General features: G+C 58.6%; 4 protein-coding genes across 7 annotated transcripts; 2 read left to right on the plus strand and 2 right to left on the minus strand.

Moving 5' to 3' along the window:
* Positions 1-4: 4 nt before the first annotated feature.
* On the plus strand, positions 5-5,707 carry ENTPD7 (ectonucleoside triphosphate diphosphohydrolase 7). The gene is made up of 12 exons (XM_063340134.1): positions 5-153; positions 226-402; positions 494-699; positions 798-951; positions 1,295-1,398; positions 1,472-1,528; positions 1,985-2,133; positions 2,217-2,383; positions 3,138-3,462; positions 3,550-3,635; positions 3,755-3,916; positions 4,085-5,707. The coding sequence occupies exons 1-12, from the start codon at positions 146-148 to the stop codon at positions 4,311-4,313; spliced, it is 1,824 nt and encodes a 607-aa protein (XP_063196204.1). The 5' UTR covers positions 5-145; the 3' UTR covers positions 4,314-5,707.
* Positions 5,708-5,820: 113 nt separating this feature from the next.
* ATP6V0E2 (ATPase H+ transporting V0 subunit e2) lies at positions 5,821-7,718 on the minus strand. The gene is made up of 4 exons (XM_063340142.1): positions 7,486-7,718; positions 7,357-7,404; positions 6,966-7,116; positions 5,821-6,670 (listed from the first exon to the last, which is right to left on the minus strand). The coding sequence occupies exons 1-3, from the start codon at positions 7,701-7,703 to the stop codon at positions 7,023-7,025; spliced, it is 360 nt and encodes a 119-aa protein (XP_063196212.1). The 5' UTR covers positions 7,704-7,718; the 3' UTR covers positions 5,821-6,670; positions 6,966-7,022.
* Positions 7,719-7,894: 176 nt separating this feature from the next.
* LOC134517991 (cytochrome c oxidase assembly protein COX15 homolog) lies at positions 7,895-12,190 on the minus strand. Its single transcript, XM_063340135.1, has 8 exons — positions 11,915-12,190; positions 11,364-11,486; positions 10,956-11,142; positions 10,569-10,736; positions 9,967-10,048; positions 9,486-9,640; positions 8,471-8,584; positions 7,895-8,188 (listed from the first exon to the last, which is right to left on the minus strand). The coding sequence occupies exons 1-8, from the start codon at positions 12,145-12,147 to the stop codon at positions 8,057-8,059; spliced, it is 1,194 nt and encodes a 397-aa protein (XP_063196205.1). The 5' UTR covers positions 12,148-12,190; the 3' UTR covers positions 7,895-8,056.
* A 15-nt stretch (positions 12,191-12,205) lies between these two features.
* Positions 12,206-17,447, plus strand: CUTC (cutC copper transporter). Of its 4 annotated transcripts, none has more exons than XM_063340136.1 (9): positions 12,206-12,285; positions 12,600-12,671; positions 12,753-12,812; positions 13,254-13,452; positions 14,705-14,740; positions 15,155-15,288; positions 15,868-15,895; positions 16,312-16,417; positions 17,011-17,447. In XM_063340136.1, exons 1-9 carry the CDS (start codon positions 12,223-12,225, stop codon positions 17,120-17,122), a joined length of 810 nt encoding a protein of 269 aa, XP_063196206.1. In that variant the 5' UTR covers positions 12,206-12,222; the 3' UTR covers positions 17,123-17,447. The 4 variants fall into 4 exon arrangements, with proteins under 4 accessions (XP_063196206.1, XP_063196207.1, XP_063196208.1 ...); XM_063340137.1 differs by having other exon boundaries at positions 12,208-12,285; positions 13,243-13,452; XM_063340138.1 differs by lacking the exon at positions 12,753-12,812 and having other exon boundaries at positions 12,233-12,285; positions 13,243-13,452.
* Positions 17,448-17,687: the final 240 nt, after the last annotated feature.

Raw genomic sequence — 17,687 nt, forward strand, 5'->3', positions numbered from 1 at the left:
CGGCGGGAGGCGGAGCGCCGCCCGGCTGCACTCGGCTGCGGCGGCCCCTATTGGCCGCGGTGGGGGCGCCTGGTGACGTGGCCGCCGGTACCGGCGGCGGGTGCCGGCAGCGGGGCGATGCGCGGGCGGGCGGCGGAGGGCGCACATGGCCAGGTGAGCGGGGCCGGGCCGGGGGGGTGCGGGGCCGGGCCGGTCCCGGTGTTGAGCTGTGGCCTCTGCCCACAGGATCGGCGTTTCCTGCCCGTCGTGGCGCTCGGCGGGACCCTGCCCGTTCTTGGGCCCGCGGCAGCGCCCGGCGGCGCTGGGGCTGGCCCTCGTCCTGGGGCTGCTGCTGCTGCTGCTGGTGGCTGCCGCCCCCCGCCGCTGGACCGCGCCGTCCCGCGCCAGCCGGCGCGACGAGAGGTGAGCGGGGCCGGGGGCTGCCGGGGGGCCGGGGGTCGCCGGTGCCAGCCGGTGCTGAGGCTCCCTGTCCCCGCCCCTCCCGGGCCCCCAGGTACCTGGCGCGGGTGGAGGAGCTGACGGCCACCGACACCGAGGACCTGGCCCTCAGTTACGGGGTGGTCATCGACTGCGGGAGCAGCGGGTCCCGGGTCTTCGTCTACTTCTGGCCCCCGCACAACGGGAACCCCCACGACCTGCTGGACATCAAGCAGATGAGGGACCGCAGCAGCCGCCCCGTCGTCAAGAAAATTAAACCAGGTCGGTGCCACCCCTCCCCGCTCCCGGCCCCACGGGAGGGGTCCGGCCGCTGCCGGCGGCGGGGCCGGGCCGGTTCACAGCCTCCCTTCCCCGGGCAGGCATCTCCACCGCGGCGGCGGCGGCCCCGGAGAAAGCTACGCCCTACCTGCGCCCGCTGCTCCAGTTCGCGGCGGCCCACGTCCCCGTCCAGAAGCACAAGGAAACGCCGCTGTACATCCTATGCACGGCCGGCATGCGGCTGCTGCCCGAGAGGTGACTCCTCGCGGGGGGACACGGGGACCCGCCGGGACCCCTCAAGAAGGGGGAAGGCAGCTACCTCGTCTTGCACCTCAGGGAGAATTAGGAATCCTGGGCAGGGGGGGGATTGGAGAAAGGAGCAAGCAGCGCGGGCTGCAGGAGGGGGGTTTCGGCACGCTGGGAGGGAGCTGAGAGGAGACGCTTTTTACTGAAGTCTGAAAAGCATCGATGTAATTTCCCGTCTCCACGCTGGGTGCAGCAGGAGGGCTCGGGGGGGGGCTGGACGTGGGGTGTGTTGCAGCGGGAGCGTCACCGGCGAAGGTGCCTCGGCATCTGTCCCTCTCCTGTGCTCTTGCAGGCAGCAAGCTGCAATCCTGGAGGACTTGGCGAGAAACGTGCCCCTGGAGTTTGATTTCCTCTTCTCCAAATCACACGCAGAAGTGATTTCAGGCAAACAGGAAGGTAGGAGCTGCCGCAAAGCACTGCTTGGTTCCCTTTAGTGTACTGGCATAATGACACTTTCTGTCTCGTACAGGTGTCTATGCTTGGATCGGCATCAACTTTGTCCTGGGGCGGTTTGATCACGAGGATGGTGAGTCTGATGGCTGGAAGGGTTTGAGCAGAGCCCTGCTGGAGCTAAGAGCAAGCTCTGGAGTGGGCAGCACCTGCCCCTCTGGCCAGGCAATGCCTGACTCCAGCCACGCGCATGAAACTCTCCTGGACCTGGGACCTGGAGGGACACCTGCCCCGGTCACGGGAACAAGGCCCTGGGTGGGGGGGGCACCTGCAGCATTTTGGGAGAACTGTGGAGAGAGGGTTTGTAGTAGTGTTCCTGTAGTGGCTTCTAGTGGTGGATGCTCTGGGGGAACGTACAAAGCTGGGAGGCAGCCAGGCCCGAGTGCCAAGACCCACTGCCCTGCAAGTGGTTCTTGGGGGCTGCTTGCAGGGGTGGAAGAGCCCCATGAGGCTGCTCTGGCGCGTAACGGTGGAAGGCACGAGATGCTGTCCCAGGCCCTGCCTCTCGCTGACACGCTGCTGTGCGTTGCAGAGGAGGATGCGGTGGTCACCGTAGCACTGGGGGACCAGGGACAGTCCCTGGTTCGGAAGCGAACAGTTGGGATCCTAGACATGGGCGGTGCCTCCCTGCAAATCGCCTATGAAGTACCCGACTCTGGAGCCTTCTCCTCCCCACAGCAGGTGCGTATCTGGCCGGATGGCCCCCAGAGCAGCCCCTGCCTTCCCTGGGTCCCTGCTGATCACGGACCCCTCTGCGTCCCCAGGAGGAGGCTGCTAAGAGCTTGCTGGCAGAATTCAACCTGGGCTGTGACGTGCAGCACACTGGCCACATGTACCGCGTCTACGTCAACACCTTCCTGGGCTTCGGGGGCAATTTTGCCCGGCAGCGCTATGAGGAGCTTGTGCTGAACCAGACCTATGTGCACAACCGGTATTGCTGCCTCACCTAGCGGTGCCGCATTGCGAAATGGGGTGCTGGTTCCTTCACATCACCCTCTCCCCACTGGGTTTGCCCCAGGAGCCGCCTGTGGTGATAATAGGTCACACAGCCACGCTGGCAGCAGTAGATGCTGGGGCTGGCACACAGCGCACAGGCACTGCCCTTCTCCCAGCCTGGCAGGCGTTATCAGTGCCATATCTCCCTGCCTTCCTCCTCCTTTCCTCATGGCAGGCTGCGAGGAGGCCCCTCTGGTGGCTTTTGGCTTTTCTTGCTTTGACTTTCCCTCTGTCTCCAGCACCGATTCACTCGGCACATCCTTCCATCGCATCCCCACCTCGAGCTCTCTGTCTCCTGTCTCTCCTTCCCTTCCCAGAGCACTACGTGAAGCTGTCGCCAGAGGCGGAGAGGCTTGGTGCCCAGGTACTCCTGTGCCGGGAGCAAACCCTGCCTCCAGATCCCCGGGGGCTGCACAGGGGTGCGGATCCCCGCAAGCGGGGTGGGGTGGCTGTGCCTTGTTACCCCCTGCAGGTGCTCGGGGCACGTGGCCACAGGTCACCATGACAGATCTGTCGAGTTTGGCTTCAGCAGGAGGTGGCGGGGCGGGTGCCAGCACTGCGGGGTACAAGGGGCCACAGCCTGGTCTGGTGCAGGGGGTATCCATATGTGGGGCAGCACTAGGCTAGGCTTTGGGGGGTAGTACAAGACCCCCCACGCAATTGCCTTGCCTTCCTGGCCTGTTTTCCAGCCTGCACAGCCAGTGGACAGGGCTGAGCCCCGAGATACCCTTCCTGGACCCCTGCTTGCCCGTGGGGCTGGAGGACACGGTGGCCAGGGGTGGCCAAACCCTGTACGTGCGAGGGCGAGGGGACTGGCTGGCCTGCGCGGAGCAGCTGCAGCCCCTCCTGGCTGGGTCCAACAGCAGCCAGGCCTCCCTGGTGGGGGCCTACAAAGCACCCATCGACTTTGGCAATAGCGAGTTTTACGGCTTCTCTGAGTTTTTCTACTGCACAGAGGATGTGCTGCGCCTGGGGGGCCGCTACAGTGCCCCCATCTTCACCTCTGCCGCCCAGGTGAGTGCTGGGGAGATGCTGTTCCTGGGGCTGGGAGGGAGCAGGGGCCGTTTCTCTGCCGTGAGCCCTGACTTCTCCCTTTCCCAGGAATACTGCAGCCAGCGATGGGAGGTGCTGACCCAGCGCTTCCGTGGCGGCCTCTACTCGGCACATGCTGACCAGCACCGTCTGAAGTAAGTGGCTTTGCTGGGGGGTTGCCGTGGCCAGACCTCCTGGGGGGCTTTTGCTGGGGTGAGGGACCGTGGTGCAGGTGGTAGCATCTGGTTGATGCTCCCATGTGCTGTGCCTGCAGGTATCAGTGCTTCAAATCAGCCTGGATGTACCAAGTCCTTCACCAGGGCTTCCGTTTCCCCCTGGACTACCCCAGCCTGCGCACGGCCCAGCTGGTGTACGACCGGGAGGTGCAGTGGACGCTGGGAGCCATCCTCTACAAGACACGGTTTCTGCCACTCAGGTACCATTTGCTTGCTGATGGCATCGCTCAGGGAAGGGTGGTTGGGGAGGAGCAGGAGTTACCGCACCGGGCAAGGGCTCTGCTGCCTCAGCAAGGGGAGCAGTGGCGCAGGACCCTGGTAGTATCCCATGGCATCTCACGGCCAGTCCTGATGACTCCTCTCCACAGGGATCTCCGGCAGGAGAGCATCCGGCAAGCACATGCCTCCTGGCTGCGCCTCTCTTTTGTCTACAACCACTATCTCTTCTTCGCCTGCATCCTGGTCGTAGTGCTGGCCATAGTCCTCTACCTCCTGCGGCTGCGCCGCATCCACCGCCGGCAGCTGCGCTTGGCCCAGCTCACCCTGCTCTGGCTGGACAAGGTGGTGGTACCACCAAGCCAGGGAAACGGGCTATGACATTGGTGGTACCCACCGTCCCATTGCACCAGCAGAACCAGGACTGTCTGACAGCCTGGGCTCCGAGGGCTTGGACTCTTTCTTGAAGACCATCTCAACTCTGCACTCCATCATCTCCACATCAGAACCAAAACCTGTGGGCCAAGGCAGCTACAGCCACCAGAGCTTTCCTCTCTGCCTCGCCCCAGTCCTAATCTTCATGTTCCTTGGCCTCCGGCCTTCTCCTTGCTACGTGGTGTAGAGCAAAGTCCTCTGCTGCTAGCGGGCTCAAGGCTGCAGCCCTGGCAGGTCCCTCAGATAAGCAGGACATTATCGCTGAGGTGGCCAACCCAGGGCTGTTGCCTGAAGCACTAGGCCACCCCATGACTCAGCCACCAGTTTGCAGAGCAAGCTGGTGAGGTGCTGTAGGTCATCACCCAAGGTCCTTTACAAGTCCATGAACCAGGTGAGCCACGAGCTCCAGGGGGCTGTTCTGCCCAGCCTGGCCCCTCTCAGAGCACTCTTTAAGAGGTGTCCTGCTCTTTGCCATGTCTTCCCCTCCTAGGACAATCCTCCCATAGTCCTAGCCACTGCCCCAGGCTCAGCACCGAGAGCTCAGGGATTGGTACCTAAGGCACCACCAAAGTGGGCTGTGTTTCCTTTCATACATTCCCTCCTCGGCGCATCTGCCCCGTGATGTCCCACAGGTTAATCAGGCACTACTGCCAGGACCCGTGGTTCTCTCCCCTGAGCGCAGGCTGGGCCTGCCCACAGGGCAACCACCTCACTCCAGCTCAGCTCACTGCCCCAGGGCAGATCTGGGCTGTGGCTCTGCGCACAGGCACGAGCCTTCTTCCCCTGGGGCTGGAGCCCCTGATGACCCAATGAAGATCGTCACTTTTTACTTGAACTCGGCTGTTCCCATTCCTGTAGCAATAAACAAACTCCTTGAGCCATCCAACACTGGTCTTGTTTTCTAGCAAACACCTCCCCAACAGTGATGGCTCTGGGCTGGCAGCATGACTGGGGGCTGGTAGCGGCAATGATCCAAACTGAACTGTTGTGATTCTCGGAGGCAGCATCCTTTGCTGCTCTGCTCTCCTCCCTCCTCTTAACACAAGGAAATTGAGCCTGGCCACTCAGAGCCCCTGGAAGATGTTGTTCCCTGCTTTTCACCTAATTCCCCACCCCAGCCTAGAAAAGGAGCCACTAAGCTTCTCCAGCTGCTGCACAGCCACAGGGATGGCCCCAGCACAGCTGCCTACCACCAGGGAGGCTGGACACGTACACAATTTTCCCTCTAGCACATGCTGCTGCCTACCTGTGACCCCAGTCCCACAGGACAAGTGCACAGGTGGCATCAAGGATAAAACTTTCCAGGCACCCAGTGTGCTGCCAACCTTCTGCTCCACAGCTGAGGATCCCAGCCTTGTTCTCATGGTGCAAGAGCAGGCTTAGAGGGAAGAAGCCTGAATAAAACCAAGACTGTTCCTCAGCCTCAAAGCATCAAGTGACTTTGCCTCCAGCATCACTTACTAGAAAAAGGATTTATTTCCACAACACAAATTTAACAAACACAGACAAATAAATAAATACAGATAAATTATCTGATAAATAAGGGGAAACCTAAAACACAATGCCCTACTCAGTTCTCAGAACCTGGACACAGGTGGTGGTGGTGGTGGGTACCTAGACACTACTGCAGCACCCTCACTGCTGAGGTGGGAGGAGACACAGCACCACTTTAACCCCCCCTGCAGGCTGCCAAGCGGCAGAATCCCCTGCCCTACATCCCAGCGCTTCCCTCATCACACCCACGGGGGGCTGCATGCTCCTCAAGGGTCAGCCCTCCCTTCTCACACCCACAGCCAGAATCTGTCTTAGCAAGGACCACCCTCACCGCAGGGGACTGACCACACAACAGAGGATGAGAAGGCAGGAGCCCGTTGCACGCAGAGGGGCAGCTGGTGCCTGAAATGACCAGGGACACAGTAACTAGTTGGGCAGCTTGGGCTACGAGCAGGGGTTTCACTCAGGGGGCTGGGGCTTGAGTGCACTAGAGGGAGCAGGTCAAGCACTGCAGGGACAGGATCCACTGGCACTGCACGCAGATCTCTCTCAGGATGGTGCTCAGTGTCAATAACTGCAGCACTCAGCCAGCTGAGGAGATCTCTCCCTGGTAGCGTGTCTGCTCTCGGGGCCAGGATTACCAGGTCCTCATCCCAGGCAGGGGTGCTGCCTGCCATGCTCAGGGGCCCAGCCATCATCGGTCCAGGTTGCAGCGCTCAGGGTGCGCTGGGCAGCGGATCCAGCCTCTGTCCCAGCACCTCTGGGGGCTGCCTGGTACAGGAGGATAGAGGCTGGAACAGCAGCAAGAGCTGGGGGATGGAGAAAGGAGAAGTTAGTACCAAACTGCACCCACAAGGGAGCACTTACAAACCGCACCCCCTACAGGGCAGTGCCTGAGGAACCACAGGCTCAGGGGGAGCGCTTGGTTTGCTCAGGCCCAGCGCAGAGCAGCAGCTCCACACCAAGACCAGCTTGCCACAGCCACAATGCACAGAAGCCAAAGCATCTCGCACCAAGTGAGAACCAGGCTGCAGCTCCCTCCCCAGCCAGACACAGGCAGACAAGCGGGGACATCTCTGCCACCCCAGCCCTCTGCCCACTCACGGTGATGATTTTGGGAGGGGGGTGGTCTCTCTTCAGGCGCCAGCTCCCGAGGACTGCTCACTCCCAGAGGAAGCGCACGTACCAGATGGTCTCGTTCTTCAGCTGCGGCCCGAACAGGGGGTTGGCTTGGGCCAGGATGGCGATGAGCCAGCTGCAAAGGGACACAACCTGCCGTCAGCCCCGGTAGCACGGGGGCAGGGCCCAGGATCCCGGGATGCTGCCGCCTCCAGGAGGTGGCAGAGGGAGGGCTGCCCCGGCAGGGAGGCGGGCCGCAGCCCGCGGGCTGCCCCGTTCATCCGCAGCAGGAGGCTCGGCAGCAGCCACCGGGCCCGGTGAAGGTGCACGGAGGATGGGGGAAGGGCGGTATCGGGGCCCGGTTCGCGGTACTCACAAGAGGTAGCAGCACACGGCGGTGGTGACCAGCATCGTGATGATCACCCTGCGGAGACACCGGCGTTAGGGCGGTGAGGCCCGCTCCCGCACCCCCCGCCCCCGGTATCCCTTCGAGGCCCTCACTCACCCGCGGTTCGGCCCCTTGGGCACGAACCAGGGGGCGGCGATGCCCACGAGGCCCCAGAAGGCGGAGAAGAGGACGAGCGGCAGCGCGAAGCTGTGCGCCGTCATGGCCGCCCCGCACCGACAGACCCACCGCCGCCGCCGCCGCACCGGATGCCGCTCTGCCCACTGCCGCGCGCGGCAGCCAATCCGCGGGCGGAGCGCGTCAGCGCCGCCTCTCATTGGTGGAGACGCGAGGCCGGGCGTACGTCGGGCCGACGCCAGGGGGCGCCACAAGCAGCCCGTCCTCCCCTCCCCGCCGCGGCGGCGCGGCGCGTCTCGGCCCGGCCCCCCCGCGCCCGCTGCCGCCGGGGCTCCCCGCATCCCTCCTCACCTCGCTCCGCAAAGGAGGCACCCAGCCAGACACCAGCCGCTCCGTAAAAACTCCTTTATATTACAAAGTTCGCGCTCGCACCCGCCGCCTCCTCCCCGCGCACAGCCCGTCTGGGCGTGCATCCCTCCCGGTGCACCCGAGGTGGGGGCTGTCTCTGCCGCCTCCCAGCCCAGTTCCCCGGGAGGGCTCTTCCTCCAGCCGGTTACTTGGGGACCCGCCGGAGCTCGCACATGAGCCAGAGTGCCGTGCTGAGCAGCGCCAGGGAGCCCGACTGGTGCGTGGCGGCCAGAGGCGTGGGGACATACAGCAGCAGGGTGCTGATGCCCAGTCCCACCTGCCAAGAAGGGAGAAGGGATAAGAGCAACTGCAGATGACACACGTCCTCCAGCACGGAGTACAGAGTGGAAAGGCCCACGGCCACAGCCAGACTTCCCACCCTCCAATTCAGAGTGTGCACGCAGTATGGTGAGGCCCTGGGCCCAGGCAGCTCCACCTCTCAGTGGCAGACTCTTGGGGCCAGCACAGATCCAAGCCAGGGGCTGCTCTGTCTTGCCAATGTGCTACAAATGACTAGAGGGAGAAAAAAAAAAAAAACAAACCAAAAAAACCACAGTACCTGCATGCAAGCCACAGCCAATAAAGAAGTCACTGCCATCCTGGTCCTGCGAGGGAGTGGGATCTTCCGCGAGAAGAGGTACAGTGCTGTGACAGCCATGAATGAGGTGATTCCCTGCAGAAGGGAAGAGAAACAACCACCCTTCAAGAAAAGCTCAAAGGAAATGCGTGCAGTGGCCTTTGGCTGCACCTTCCATGCAGTAACAGAAATTCTGAGAGCAGTGTTTGACTGTGGAAACGTGCTAGCAGCCATGACCAAATCCCAGAGCTCCCATGCACACCAGGTTAACAACCCTGAAATTTAACTAAAGTTATAGAGAGTTCCATTTTTCCAATTAATGTTTTACTTGCCAGTAGCTTTTCCTCATTTCCTCACATCATTAGGGACTATTTTTGTCCTCTCCCCATGTGTAACCTTGTCAATTAAAGGTGGAAGCTTTCATGTGGCAAGCTGATCTCATTTTCACCCCTCAGCTGTAGTTCAACAGCATAATCTTGCTGCGCAGGTCACCCCAGGTGACTCCTCTTCGAAGTCGCTTCATCTTTTTTAGTCTTAGTGATGGCTTAGTCCACAGCAGCAGTATTTAATACCAGGATTGGTTTAACTCGCTGAGATATTTTCACAGGCTGTTACTGGCATAAAGCAAGTTCAGCAATGCTGGTAGAAGCATTCAATATTGGGATTTCCAAGTTTTATTTCACACAACTTTCCCAGCTGTTTCAGTAGCGAGGGCTACCCCGCTCTGTAGCTCACGTTACGGAAAAGGAGACACAAAGAAACAAAAGTCTGTAACTTGCGCAGGAGGAAGACGTCCTTAAGGAAGGAGACCACACTGAAAATAAATAAGAGCGCTCAACTTCCTCTTTCTGCAGACGCAAATTGGTAACACGCTCTCAGGACCTTCAGACACCCCTGGGTATCACTCAAGCTGACAGAACCACAGCCCAAAGAGAACAGCTTGGCTGCAGGAGGCAACCAAGAAGCAGCACAGACACAGCAGGAAGACAGCACTTACCAAGATCCTGTGATCAAACTGTACAGTTGTAGGATTCTCAAAGATATTTCTCAGCACGGGGGAGAAGGCAAGGAGATCATCTGGGATCCAGCGTTCCCCCATTTTGGGGAAAGAATTGTACACAAGGCCAGCATCGAGCCCTGCCACAAAGGCACCTGGAATTCCAGAGCAGAAAATGAAACTACCAGAGGAGGCACAGCTGGCACTCCAGGTTGCACAACCCTGTCTCAAGAGCTCAGCTCGATCCTGAATTTCTTTCACAAACACATACAGAGACCACACAGCAATAAGCAGGCTGTATGTTGCATCTCCACCTGCTTGGGAAAGACCAGTAAGGGAAGTTCTCGACCGTCAGCTCCCTGAGAGCAATAGTTTTCCCAGAGGACATGATGGAGTTGCTCACAGTCCCTGCCAGACCAGGAGAAAAACAAGGCAGAGAGGAATGAGCGGCAGATGGGACAGCAGTAAGAAACACTCTTACCTGAAAGAGCAGTAAGAAAAATGAGAGCTGTAGTGCCATGAGCAAATTGTCTCAAGCGAAGGAGCTGATGGGTCTCGGGTAACTGTAAAATAATAATAAAAAAAAAAAAAAATCAAGGCAAAGTATTCCCAGCACTGCTTGCAGCAGGTAAGAAGAAACTTCACTGCATATACGGGCCAAGGGATTGGCTCGTGTTTTTTACAGGAGGAATCTAGAGACCACCACACAGCACAGTCACACTTCAGTGGTTCCTCAAAACCACAACTAAACAAGTCCAACCCTGTGCATAAACTGAAGAGTCCACTGCACAGTTACCGGTACAAATCATTTATCCCAGCCAGACACACCCCTGCCTGAGCTTGCCCAAACTCTGAGGCTAATCACTTTTGAGCAGAACAGCACGAGTCAAAGGAAGAGTCCCATAACCGAGAAGTTTACAGAAAAGGTATTTTGTAACGCAGCACTAGATGAGAATCATGAAAAAAGAGTAAAACGGAAGCACCATTGCCCTTCACACCCTTACCTTACCCTCCACATCACTCCCCCAACCCTCTGAATTGACAGGACCCTGCGATCTTGACTCCTGACACACCACTCTGTACCTTGTGTCGTGGAAGCAGCAAAGACAGCCCCGTCCACAGGCTGGCAGAGTACAGAACGAGTGCGGAGCCGAGATGTGCTGCGAGACGGTACTGACTGACCCGAGGAATGTCGTAAGAGTCTGGCCTTTCTTCTAGCCCGCTCTTCACCATGTACCATCCCAGCAGCCCCTGACAAAACAGGAGAGGGGTTAGAGCCAGACTGGGCCGCAGCAACTGCTAAGACCAGATAAACGCCAGGGGCAAAGCAACTTGTTTCCTCCATCTTCAACCAGCACTGACACCCCCCTCCCCAAGCTGTCACAGATCCCACTGTCTCATCTACACTAGATCAGAAGACTTTCACAGGAGATGCTGCTGCTAATCCTTGCGGCTACAGAGCTCGCTCACCTGGAAGCAGACCAGCCCGCAGAGCGCAAGAACACAGCCCTTCATGGGGCGGCTGAGCCACCCCTTTCGCCAGAAGTAGGCGGCAGGCAGAATGTAGGCCAAACCCACAACGCGGCCCCACATACGGTGCGAATACTCCATGTACCAAATGAACTTGAACTCTGTCAGCGTCATGTCATGATTCAGGCTGTTAAAGACATTAAAAAAAAGAACTGTTTCACGTGATGCAGCAGTCCTATGCCATAAATCCCACAAGGAATCACCTTCCTCAGAGAAAGGAAGTGACAGCGAAGGAGCCACCGTCAGAAGGCTTCGCGTGCCTTGCTAGTGATGTTAGAAAATACTTCCACTCTTACAAGAGTTCCTTGAGCAGCTCAGCCCACCATCCTTCCACTTCTGCACACTCACATTTTAAACTCTGGGAACTGCTGGTACTTTTGGAACTCGGCTTCCCACTCCTGCTGCGTCCTGGGGGGTTTCATCTCTTTCACCAGGTGCCAGTCAACCATAGAAAGGCCCGATTCCGTCAGCCTGGGGGCAGACATAGACACCAGTGGGGACAACTCACTCCCTGATGGTCTGGAAATCTACGCAACTGAAGTGAGAACTGCACCGGACAGCCCTTAAAACCATGGCTAGAAATAGGATGGACATCAGGGAGTCCATAAGGGATTAACAGACCTAAAATTACCAAAAACGTGTGACAGAAAGTTATCCCCGTCTGGCAGCAGCACACGGGGGGCAGTGTTTCCCTGGTGCTCCCAGCCCTACCCCACAATGTCCCCTTGCAACCCGGGAGGAGGGAAGACAGGCGAGGGGCTCCCACAGCCACGCTCGGGGCAGGTCCCGGGCACGGAGGGCAGCGGCGGGCCGCAGGGACAGCCCGAGCAGGTCACCGGTGGCGGGGACGGCGGCCTCGGCTCTGAGCCTTTACAAGAGCGGCGGGGCGCCGCGCTCACCTGGTGACGCCGCCCAGCACCACGGCACCGGCCACGGCGCCGCTACAGGCCAGGAGCCATCGCCCCACGGCGCGCGGCGGGGCAGAGGCGGGCGGGGCCGCCTGCTGCAGGAGCCGCCGCTGGAGGCAGCGCTGTGGGGGGAGGCGGAGGGGGCCCGGCGGGGCGGGGGACGGGCCCGGTGCCGATACCGGCAGGAGGAATCGGACCCGACCACCGCGCACCGCTCGCAGCATCCCGAGTGACCCCGGAAGTGGCGCGCGCCGCCCGGAAGCAGGGGCGAGCACTTCCGGACACACCTGGGCGTCACCATGACAATCCTCCGGGCACGTGACCGAGAGCAAGCAGCGACCCCCGCGCGCTGCCAAGCGCAGGTGAGGGCGCGCGCGGGGGTTGGGGGCGGGGCCCGGGCGGTGGCGGGGGAGGGGCGGGGCCGCCACGGCGGGGAGGGGGGCGGGGCTTCCGCCGCCGCGCGCGAGCGAGGGGCGCCGCCCCCCCCCTCCCACCTCCGCCCTCCCGCCCTCGCGCCCGCGGGCGGCGCGGGCCCGGGCCGCGAGGGGGCGGGCCCGGAAGCGTAAGCGGGGGGCGGGGCCTGCGGCGGAAGTGGGGCGGGGGCGGGGCCGCGGGCGGCGGCGGCGGCGGGGAGCCGGGCGTCCGCCATGGGTCTGACGGCGCCGCTCTGCCCCAGGCATGGACGATGGCTTCCTCATGGAGGTGTGCGTGGACTCGGTGGAGTCCGCCGTCAACGCGGAGCGCGGAGGTAAGGCGCGGGGGCCTCCTGCGGGGGCGGCGGGGGGGGGGGGGGGCGGGCCGGGCCCGCTTCTGACGTGTTTCTCCCCAGGTGCCGGCCGGATCGAGCTGTGCGCGGGTCTCGTGGAAGGAGGGACCACCCCCAGCATGGGTGAGCCGGGCCCGCGTCCTCCCCCTCCCCTGGGCTGTGTCCCCCTCTATGGGGTGGTGTGGGGAGGGGGGGTGTCAGCCGTCCCAGCGCACTCTCCCAGGCGCCTTCCTTCCCTTCGCCCTCTGCCTGTGCCCCCTCCCGCCGGCCTGGCTTCCGTCCCGGCCCGTGTCGCACTCCCCACGGCTCGAATTTCTGCCTGAGCCCCCGCAGGAGGCAGGGGTAGAGGTCCTGCTCATCCTCCATAAGTCTCCTGCTGGCCGTAGAATCGTAGAGCTGCCTAGGGTGGAAGGGATCTTTAAGATCATCGAGTGCGACCATCAACCTAACACTGCCAGAACCGAGTTCCCAGGTTCCCGTCCCTCCCTGCCTCCCCTGGTGGCTGGAGCTGCCGTGGCTGGGTGCTGAGCTGCCTCTCGCCCTCCCGCCCCAGGGCTCTTGCAGGTGGTGAAGCAATGCGTGAGAATCCCCGTCTTCGTGATGATCCGACCTCGCGGCGGAGATTTCCTCTACTCAGACCGTGAGGTGGAAGTGATGAAAGCCGATATCCGCCTTGCCAAGCTGCATGGGGCTGACGGGCTGGTGTTCGGGGCCCTCACTGAGGATGGGCGCATTGACACAGAGCTCTGCACAGCGCTGCTGGGTAAGAGTGGCTGCAGTCAGAAATGCTGTGCTGAGCTCTGTGCGATATCTCTGCTGTGACTGGGGGTGGGAGTTCAGTGCTGCTCTGGCCGGTGCTGTAGAAAGAACTGCAGGGTGCATTGGTCTGCATGTCTCGTCTATGGCCTTGCTGTCTTTCTCCACCTGCGACACATTAAATAGGTTAGAAGCTTTGCAGACCAAAGTGCACTGCCCCAGGCAGTTCTCAGAGTTTGAGGCTAGGTCTAAGCAGGGTCTAAGGAGGAGACTGGCATGGCTGAGCTGTTTTGGGAGCGCCAGAGTATTAAACTGTTGCATTCTCTCCTTTCTCTATTTTCTTTGCTCTTTGTTCTTTTCCTTACATCCCTGCTACAGGTGTCTAGGATATGTCCCTCCTGGACTTTGGCCTTGTGGGTAGCTGGCAACTCATCTTTATTTTTTTCTGTAACACGCCTAGTGAGAAAAGATAATGAGAAAGAGAGGTGGAAACATAGAAAAGGCTACTAAAGCTGCAGAGGGAAATTGTTAGTCCAGGCCCCGAATGTGTGTAGAGAAAGAGAATTTGCTTCCACATCTTTTCTGTGAGCTACAACCAAAGCTAAAGATTGCCAAGCCTTTCTTTGGTGATGTGGTACTGTGATTCTTGTGTGAAGGTGAATACGCTGTAGGCAGTGCAGCAAAAGAAAGGGGCCTTGCCAGGATTTGCCTCCACTAGAGCAGTGAGGTGCCCTGCTGGAACCAGTGTTTCCAGGGCAGGAGGCAGTTGGATTTCTTTTTGTGGAAATAAATAAGCTTTGCCCAGTAAATAGAGCACCACTGGTAAAGTTTTTGTGGTCTGAGAGCAGAAATTGTAGGTAGTGAAAGAAATCACAAAAATAAGCTCCTGCTTTCGGAGAGCACTGGTCCTGTCCCTTTCCCAGGTAGAGGAGGCAACTTCCCTGCTTCCTTCCTGCAGAGAAAAACATCTCTGGTGGGAATGAGGGTTCTGCAGGATCCAGATGAGATGGGGGACTTTGGTGTTACTCATAAAAATAAAGGTTTGTTGCTTCCTCAAAGGGCAGAAGAACTCTTCCCCATGAAAGAGCATGGCCAAAGACCAGCAGCTGCATTGTTCCCAGCAAGTTCTGGGACTCTTCTGAGCTCCCTAGGAGTGGCCCAAGAAGCCTTTGTCCTCTTTCATCTCCTGTGCTTTTCTGGTTCTAGCACAGGGAACTCTCTGTGCCAGCCCTGACTGACCACATGTCTTTTTATTGCAGCGGTGTGTCGTCCCCTGCCAGTCACATTTCACCGAGGTGAGTCACCTGGTACAGTGGCCCTGTCTGGGACCCTGCTGCCAGTGGAAGGTGGGGCTGGGAGGGAGCTGAGCTTAATTAATACACTATGGTCATTCTTTGGAGGGGGGAAAGCTCTGCACGCTGTGCCAGAGCAGGCTGTGGCAGCGCTGTTCCCCCAGGAGGGGAAAAGTCCAGGGCGTCCAGGCTTGCGGGCTGTGTCACTGTCCTGTGTGGGGAGGAGGTGTCTGAGGAGTTGAGTACGGCGGCGCTGCCCCTGCTGTGAGGGCGACTTATAGTCAGGAGCTCTGGCTCCCCGCGGGGTGGCCAGCGGTGACAAGGATCCTTCCTATTGTTGTCTCCTGAGCTGGCGGGGGCACAGGCCTTGAGCATGATGAGCTGAGTCATTTCTGAGCTGTTCTGTTAATCTCTCAGCCTTCGACATGGTGCACGACCCTCTGGTGGCATTGGAGACCCTGATTTCTCTGGGGTTTGAGAGGGTGTTGACAAGTGGCTGTGACAGCTCAGCGCTGGAAGGATTATCCTTAATTAAGAGGCTTGCGGAACAGGTAAGTGATCCCTGTGCTCCCCTGGGCGACCGCGGCTGCTTCCTAGGCATTGCCCGGAGGCAGCTCCTTTATGGTAGCCCTCATTCTGTAAGGATACTTATGTCCAGGAGCGCTTGCTCTTCTTGTCTGGCTTGGCCTAAATCTGTTTCCCCAAGTCCACGTGGGCTGGACCTGGAAGTCTCCCACAGCAAAGACTAGTTGGGTTGTTCTTGCTGTAAGGAGGGCGGTGAGAGTTGGTTTCAGCAACTGATGTGATTAGCCCACGTAAACAGCAAAGTGAGGTCTCTGCTGGGGTCTCACAGTTCCTGTTGGGAAAACGCAACAGATATACCTGAGAGGTGGGATAGAGGTAGGAGGAAATGGTGACAAGTTGTCTTAGCTGTAACTGCAAAGTCTTTTCCACTTTTCCTTGTAAAGCATGAATAGTACAAAAAACGTGTGAGAGTACACAAACTGTAAGCCATGGTGACATCCAATGGCTTACTGAAGGCACTGCATGTAAGGTTTCTTCGCTGCCCCACAGCTGGATGTGCGGATGTAGAGCTGAGCAGTATCACTAACACATTATTCTTCTTTCAGGCGAAGGGCAGAATTGTGGTGGTGCCAGGTAATGGGTTTTTTGTTATCTGTAACATCTCCCATAGTCCCTAGCTCCCGCTTCCTAGCCTCTCGCCCTGGGACGCGCTGTCTGATCTGGCTTTTTGAGCCAGGTCCCCAGGAGGAGGAGCTCCTGCCCTGGTGTGGGTAAGGGCTGCACCAGCTGTTGATGTTGCCAGCTGTTGATGGCAGAGCCCTGCAGCTGCTGCTCGCTGGAGGGTTTGGGAACAGCTCTAGATCTGTGGTAGAACGTGAGCCAAGGCTTCTCCCATCTCTTTTCACATGCCCCGGTCTCCATTGTCCTAAGGGATGTCTTTTCCCCTCTGTGCAGATGGTGCTTGTCCCTTAGGGGTAGGTCCCTGGGTGATGTCAGGTCTGGGACAGTGCCATCTGTGCTGTATGTAACACAGGGATTCTTCCCACCAGGGGGTGGCATCACAGAGCGCAACCTGCAGAGGATTCTGGAAGGCTCCACTGCTTCTGAGTTTCACTGCTCTGCTCGCTCAGCCCGAGACTCAGGAATGAAGTTCAGGTAACTAATTTTTTTTATTATCTTTTAGCAAAACTGTATAAGGGAAAAGCTGGATTAATGTGAACATGAGTTTGTAGAACAGGCATAAATTTCAAACAGCTTTCTGGGTGCTAATTGTGCTCTCGTGGTTGGGATCATGATGCCTGGCTCTGTATTCTGCAGTGTACGAATCCAGCGGTGCTCATCATCTGGACGCGAGCTCCATGCATACCTGGATCCTTGGGGCATTTCTTCTGCTACTGCTGCCCTAGGGCTTGTGAGTGCACTTGTGTGGCACTTAGGAAGGCAGGTTCTGGTGTAGTAGCCTTAAAACTTTTAACACTGAAATGTGTAGGATTTGGGAGGCCAGTGGGTTGTTCCTCTGAGGAGTGAGTGAGGAATGGCTTACATTTGTCCACAGGCCTGCACTGGGTTTCTGTTGATGCTGTTATTTCTTGCCTTTGGGTTATTTTTCTTTCTATTAATGTCTCTTCTTTGGTCTGGGTGGCACCAGCAGGTTCTCTGGCCACTGCTGAGACTACAGGAGAGAGTGCATTTTCGTTACTTACTCATCTGTATCACCTGCACATAGTAACCAGTCCTTTTCCTAACAGAAATCCGAATGTTGCCATGGGAGCGTCCTTCTCTGCCCCTGAATACTCCATAAAGGTGGCGGATGTGGCCAAAGTGAGGACCCTGAATGCGATCGCAAAGAACATTCTGTAGTGGAAGGCACCGTGCTGGGACAAGAGCGCTGAGATTCCAGGGTCTTCCCTGCCACATGGACAGATGGGTACTGCTTCCGTCCTCAGGCTGCAGAGGATGTGAACTAGGTGACGAAGCCTGACATCTCTTCCCTTGGCTTCCCCTGAATGACTAGTCCCTGGCCCGGAAACTTACGTTGGCCATTTTAAATAAAAGGACTCGTTCCCAGATGTTGCGGCAGCAAGCTGTTTGGCAGTATTTGGGAGGAAGGGAGCTGAGCAAGTAGGGGAACTGAATTGTGTAGCACTGCATGTGATTGTCAAATAAACACTGCAGCTGCCCCCAGTCCTGCTGTGCTTTTTTTAAAACTTATTTTTATTTTACAGGTAAGACTGTGAGGTGTTGCATAGCCTGTCAGGCCCCTACTGCTCCAAAGGAGAAAACAATCCCATCCAGAATTCCAGGGAAGGAAACATCACAGCAACAGCTGGAAAAAGAGGCCGGCTGTGGTCAGCCCGTAGGGTAGCTGGGGATGAGAAACGCAGCAGCTGCTAGGTAGAGAGAAGCACGCATAAGCTTTTTATTG

This window comes from Chroicocephalus ridibundus, chromosome 6 (assembly GCF_963924245.1).
Source record: "Chroicocephalus ridibundus chromosome 6, bChrRid1.1, whole genome shotgun sequence".
Classification (NCBI taxonomy): Eukaryota; Metazoa; Chordata; class Aves; order Charadriiformes; family Laridae; genus Chroicocephalus; species Chroicocephalus ridibundus.

Coding starts and splice junctions, on each gene's coding strand:
- ENTPD7 (XM_063340134.1), top strand. Junction 3,636..3,754: donor GCTGACCAGCACCGTCTGAA/GTAAGTGGCTTT, acceptor CTGTGCCTGCAG/GTATCAGTGCTTCAAATCAG. Junction 3,917..4,084: donor ACACGGTTTCTGCCACTCAG/GTACCATTTGCT, acceptor TCCTCTCCACAG/GGATCTCCGGCAGGAGAGCA.
- ATP6V0E2 (XM_063340142.1), bottom strand. CDS start 7,703: ATGAGAGGCGGCGCTGACGCGCTCCGCCCGCGGATTGGCTGCCGCGCG. Junction 7,405..7,485: donor CCCAAGGGGCCGAACCGCGG/GTGAGTGAGGGC, acceptor GTGTCTCCGCAG/GGTGATCATCACGATGCTGG. Junction 7,117..7,356: donor GCCGTGTGCTGCTACCTCTT/GTGAGTACCGCG, acceptor GTCCCTTTGCAG/CTGGCTCATCGCCATCCTGG.
- LOC134517991 (XM_063340135.1), bottom strand. CDS start 12,147: ATGCTGCGAGCGGTGCGCGGTGGTCGGGTCCGATTCCTCCTGCCGGTA. Junction 9,641..9,966: donor TTTTCTTACTGCTCTTTCAG/GTAAGAGTGTTT, acceptor CTGGAATTCCAG/GTGCCTTTGTGGCAGGGCTC. Junction 8,585..9,485: donor AGTTTGATCACAGGATCTTG/GTAAGTGCTGTC, acceptor TCCCTTCTGCAG/GGAATCACCTCATTCATGGC.
- CUTC (XM_063340136.1), top strand. CDS start 12,223: ATGACAATCCTCCGGGCACGTGACCGAGAGCAAGCAGCGACCCCCGCG. Junction 12,672..12,752: donor CGTCAACGCGGAGCGCGGAG/GTAAGGCGCGGG, acceptor GTTTCTCCCCAG/GTGCCGGCCGGATCGAGCTG. Junction 16,418..17,010: donor GACTCAGGAATGAAGTTCAG/GTAACTAATTTT, acceptor TTTTCCTAACAG/AAATCCGAATGTTGCCATGG.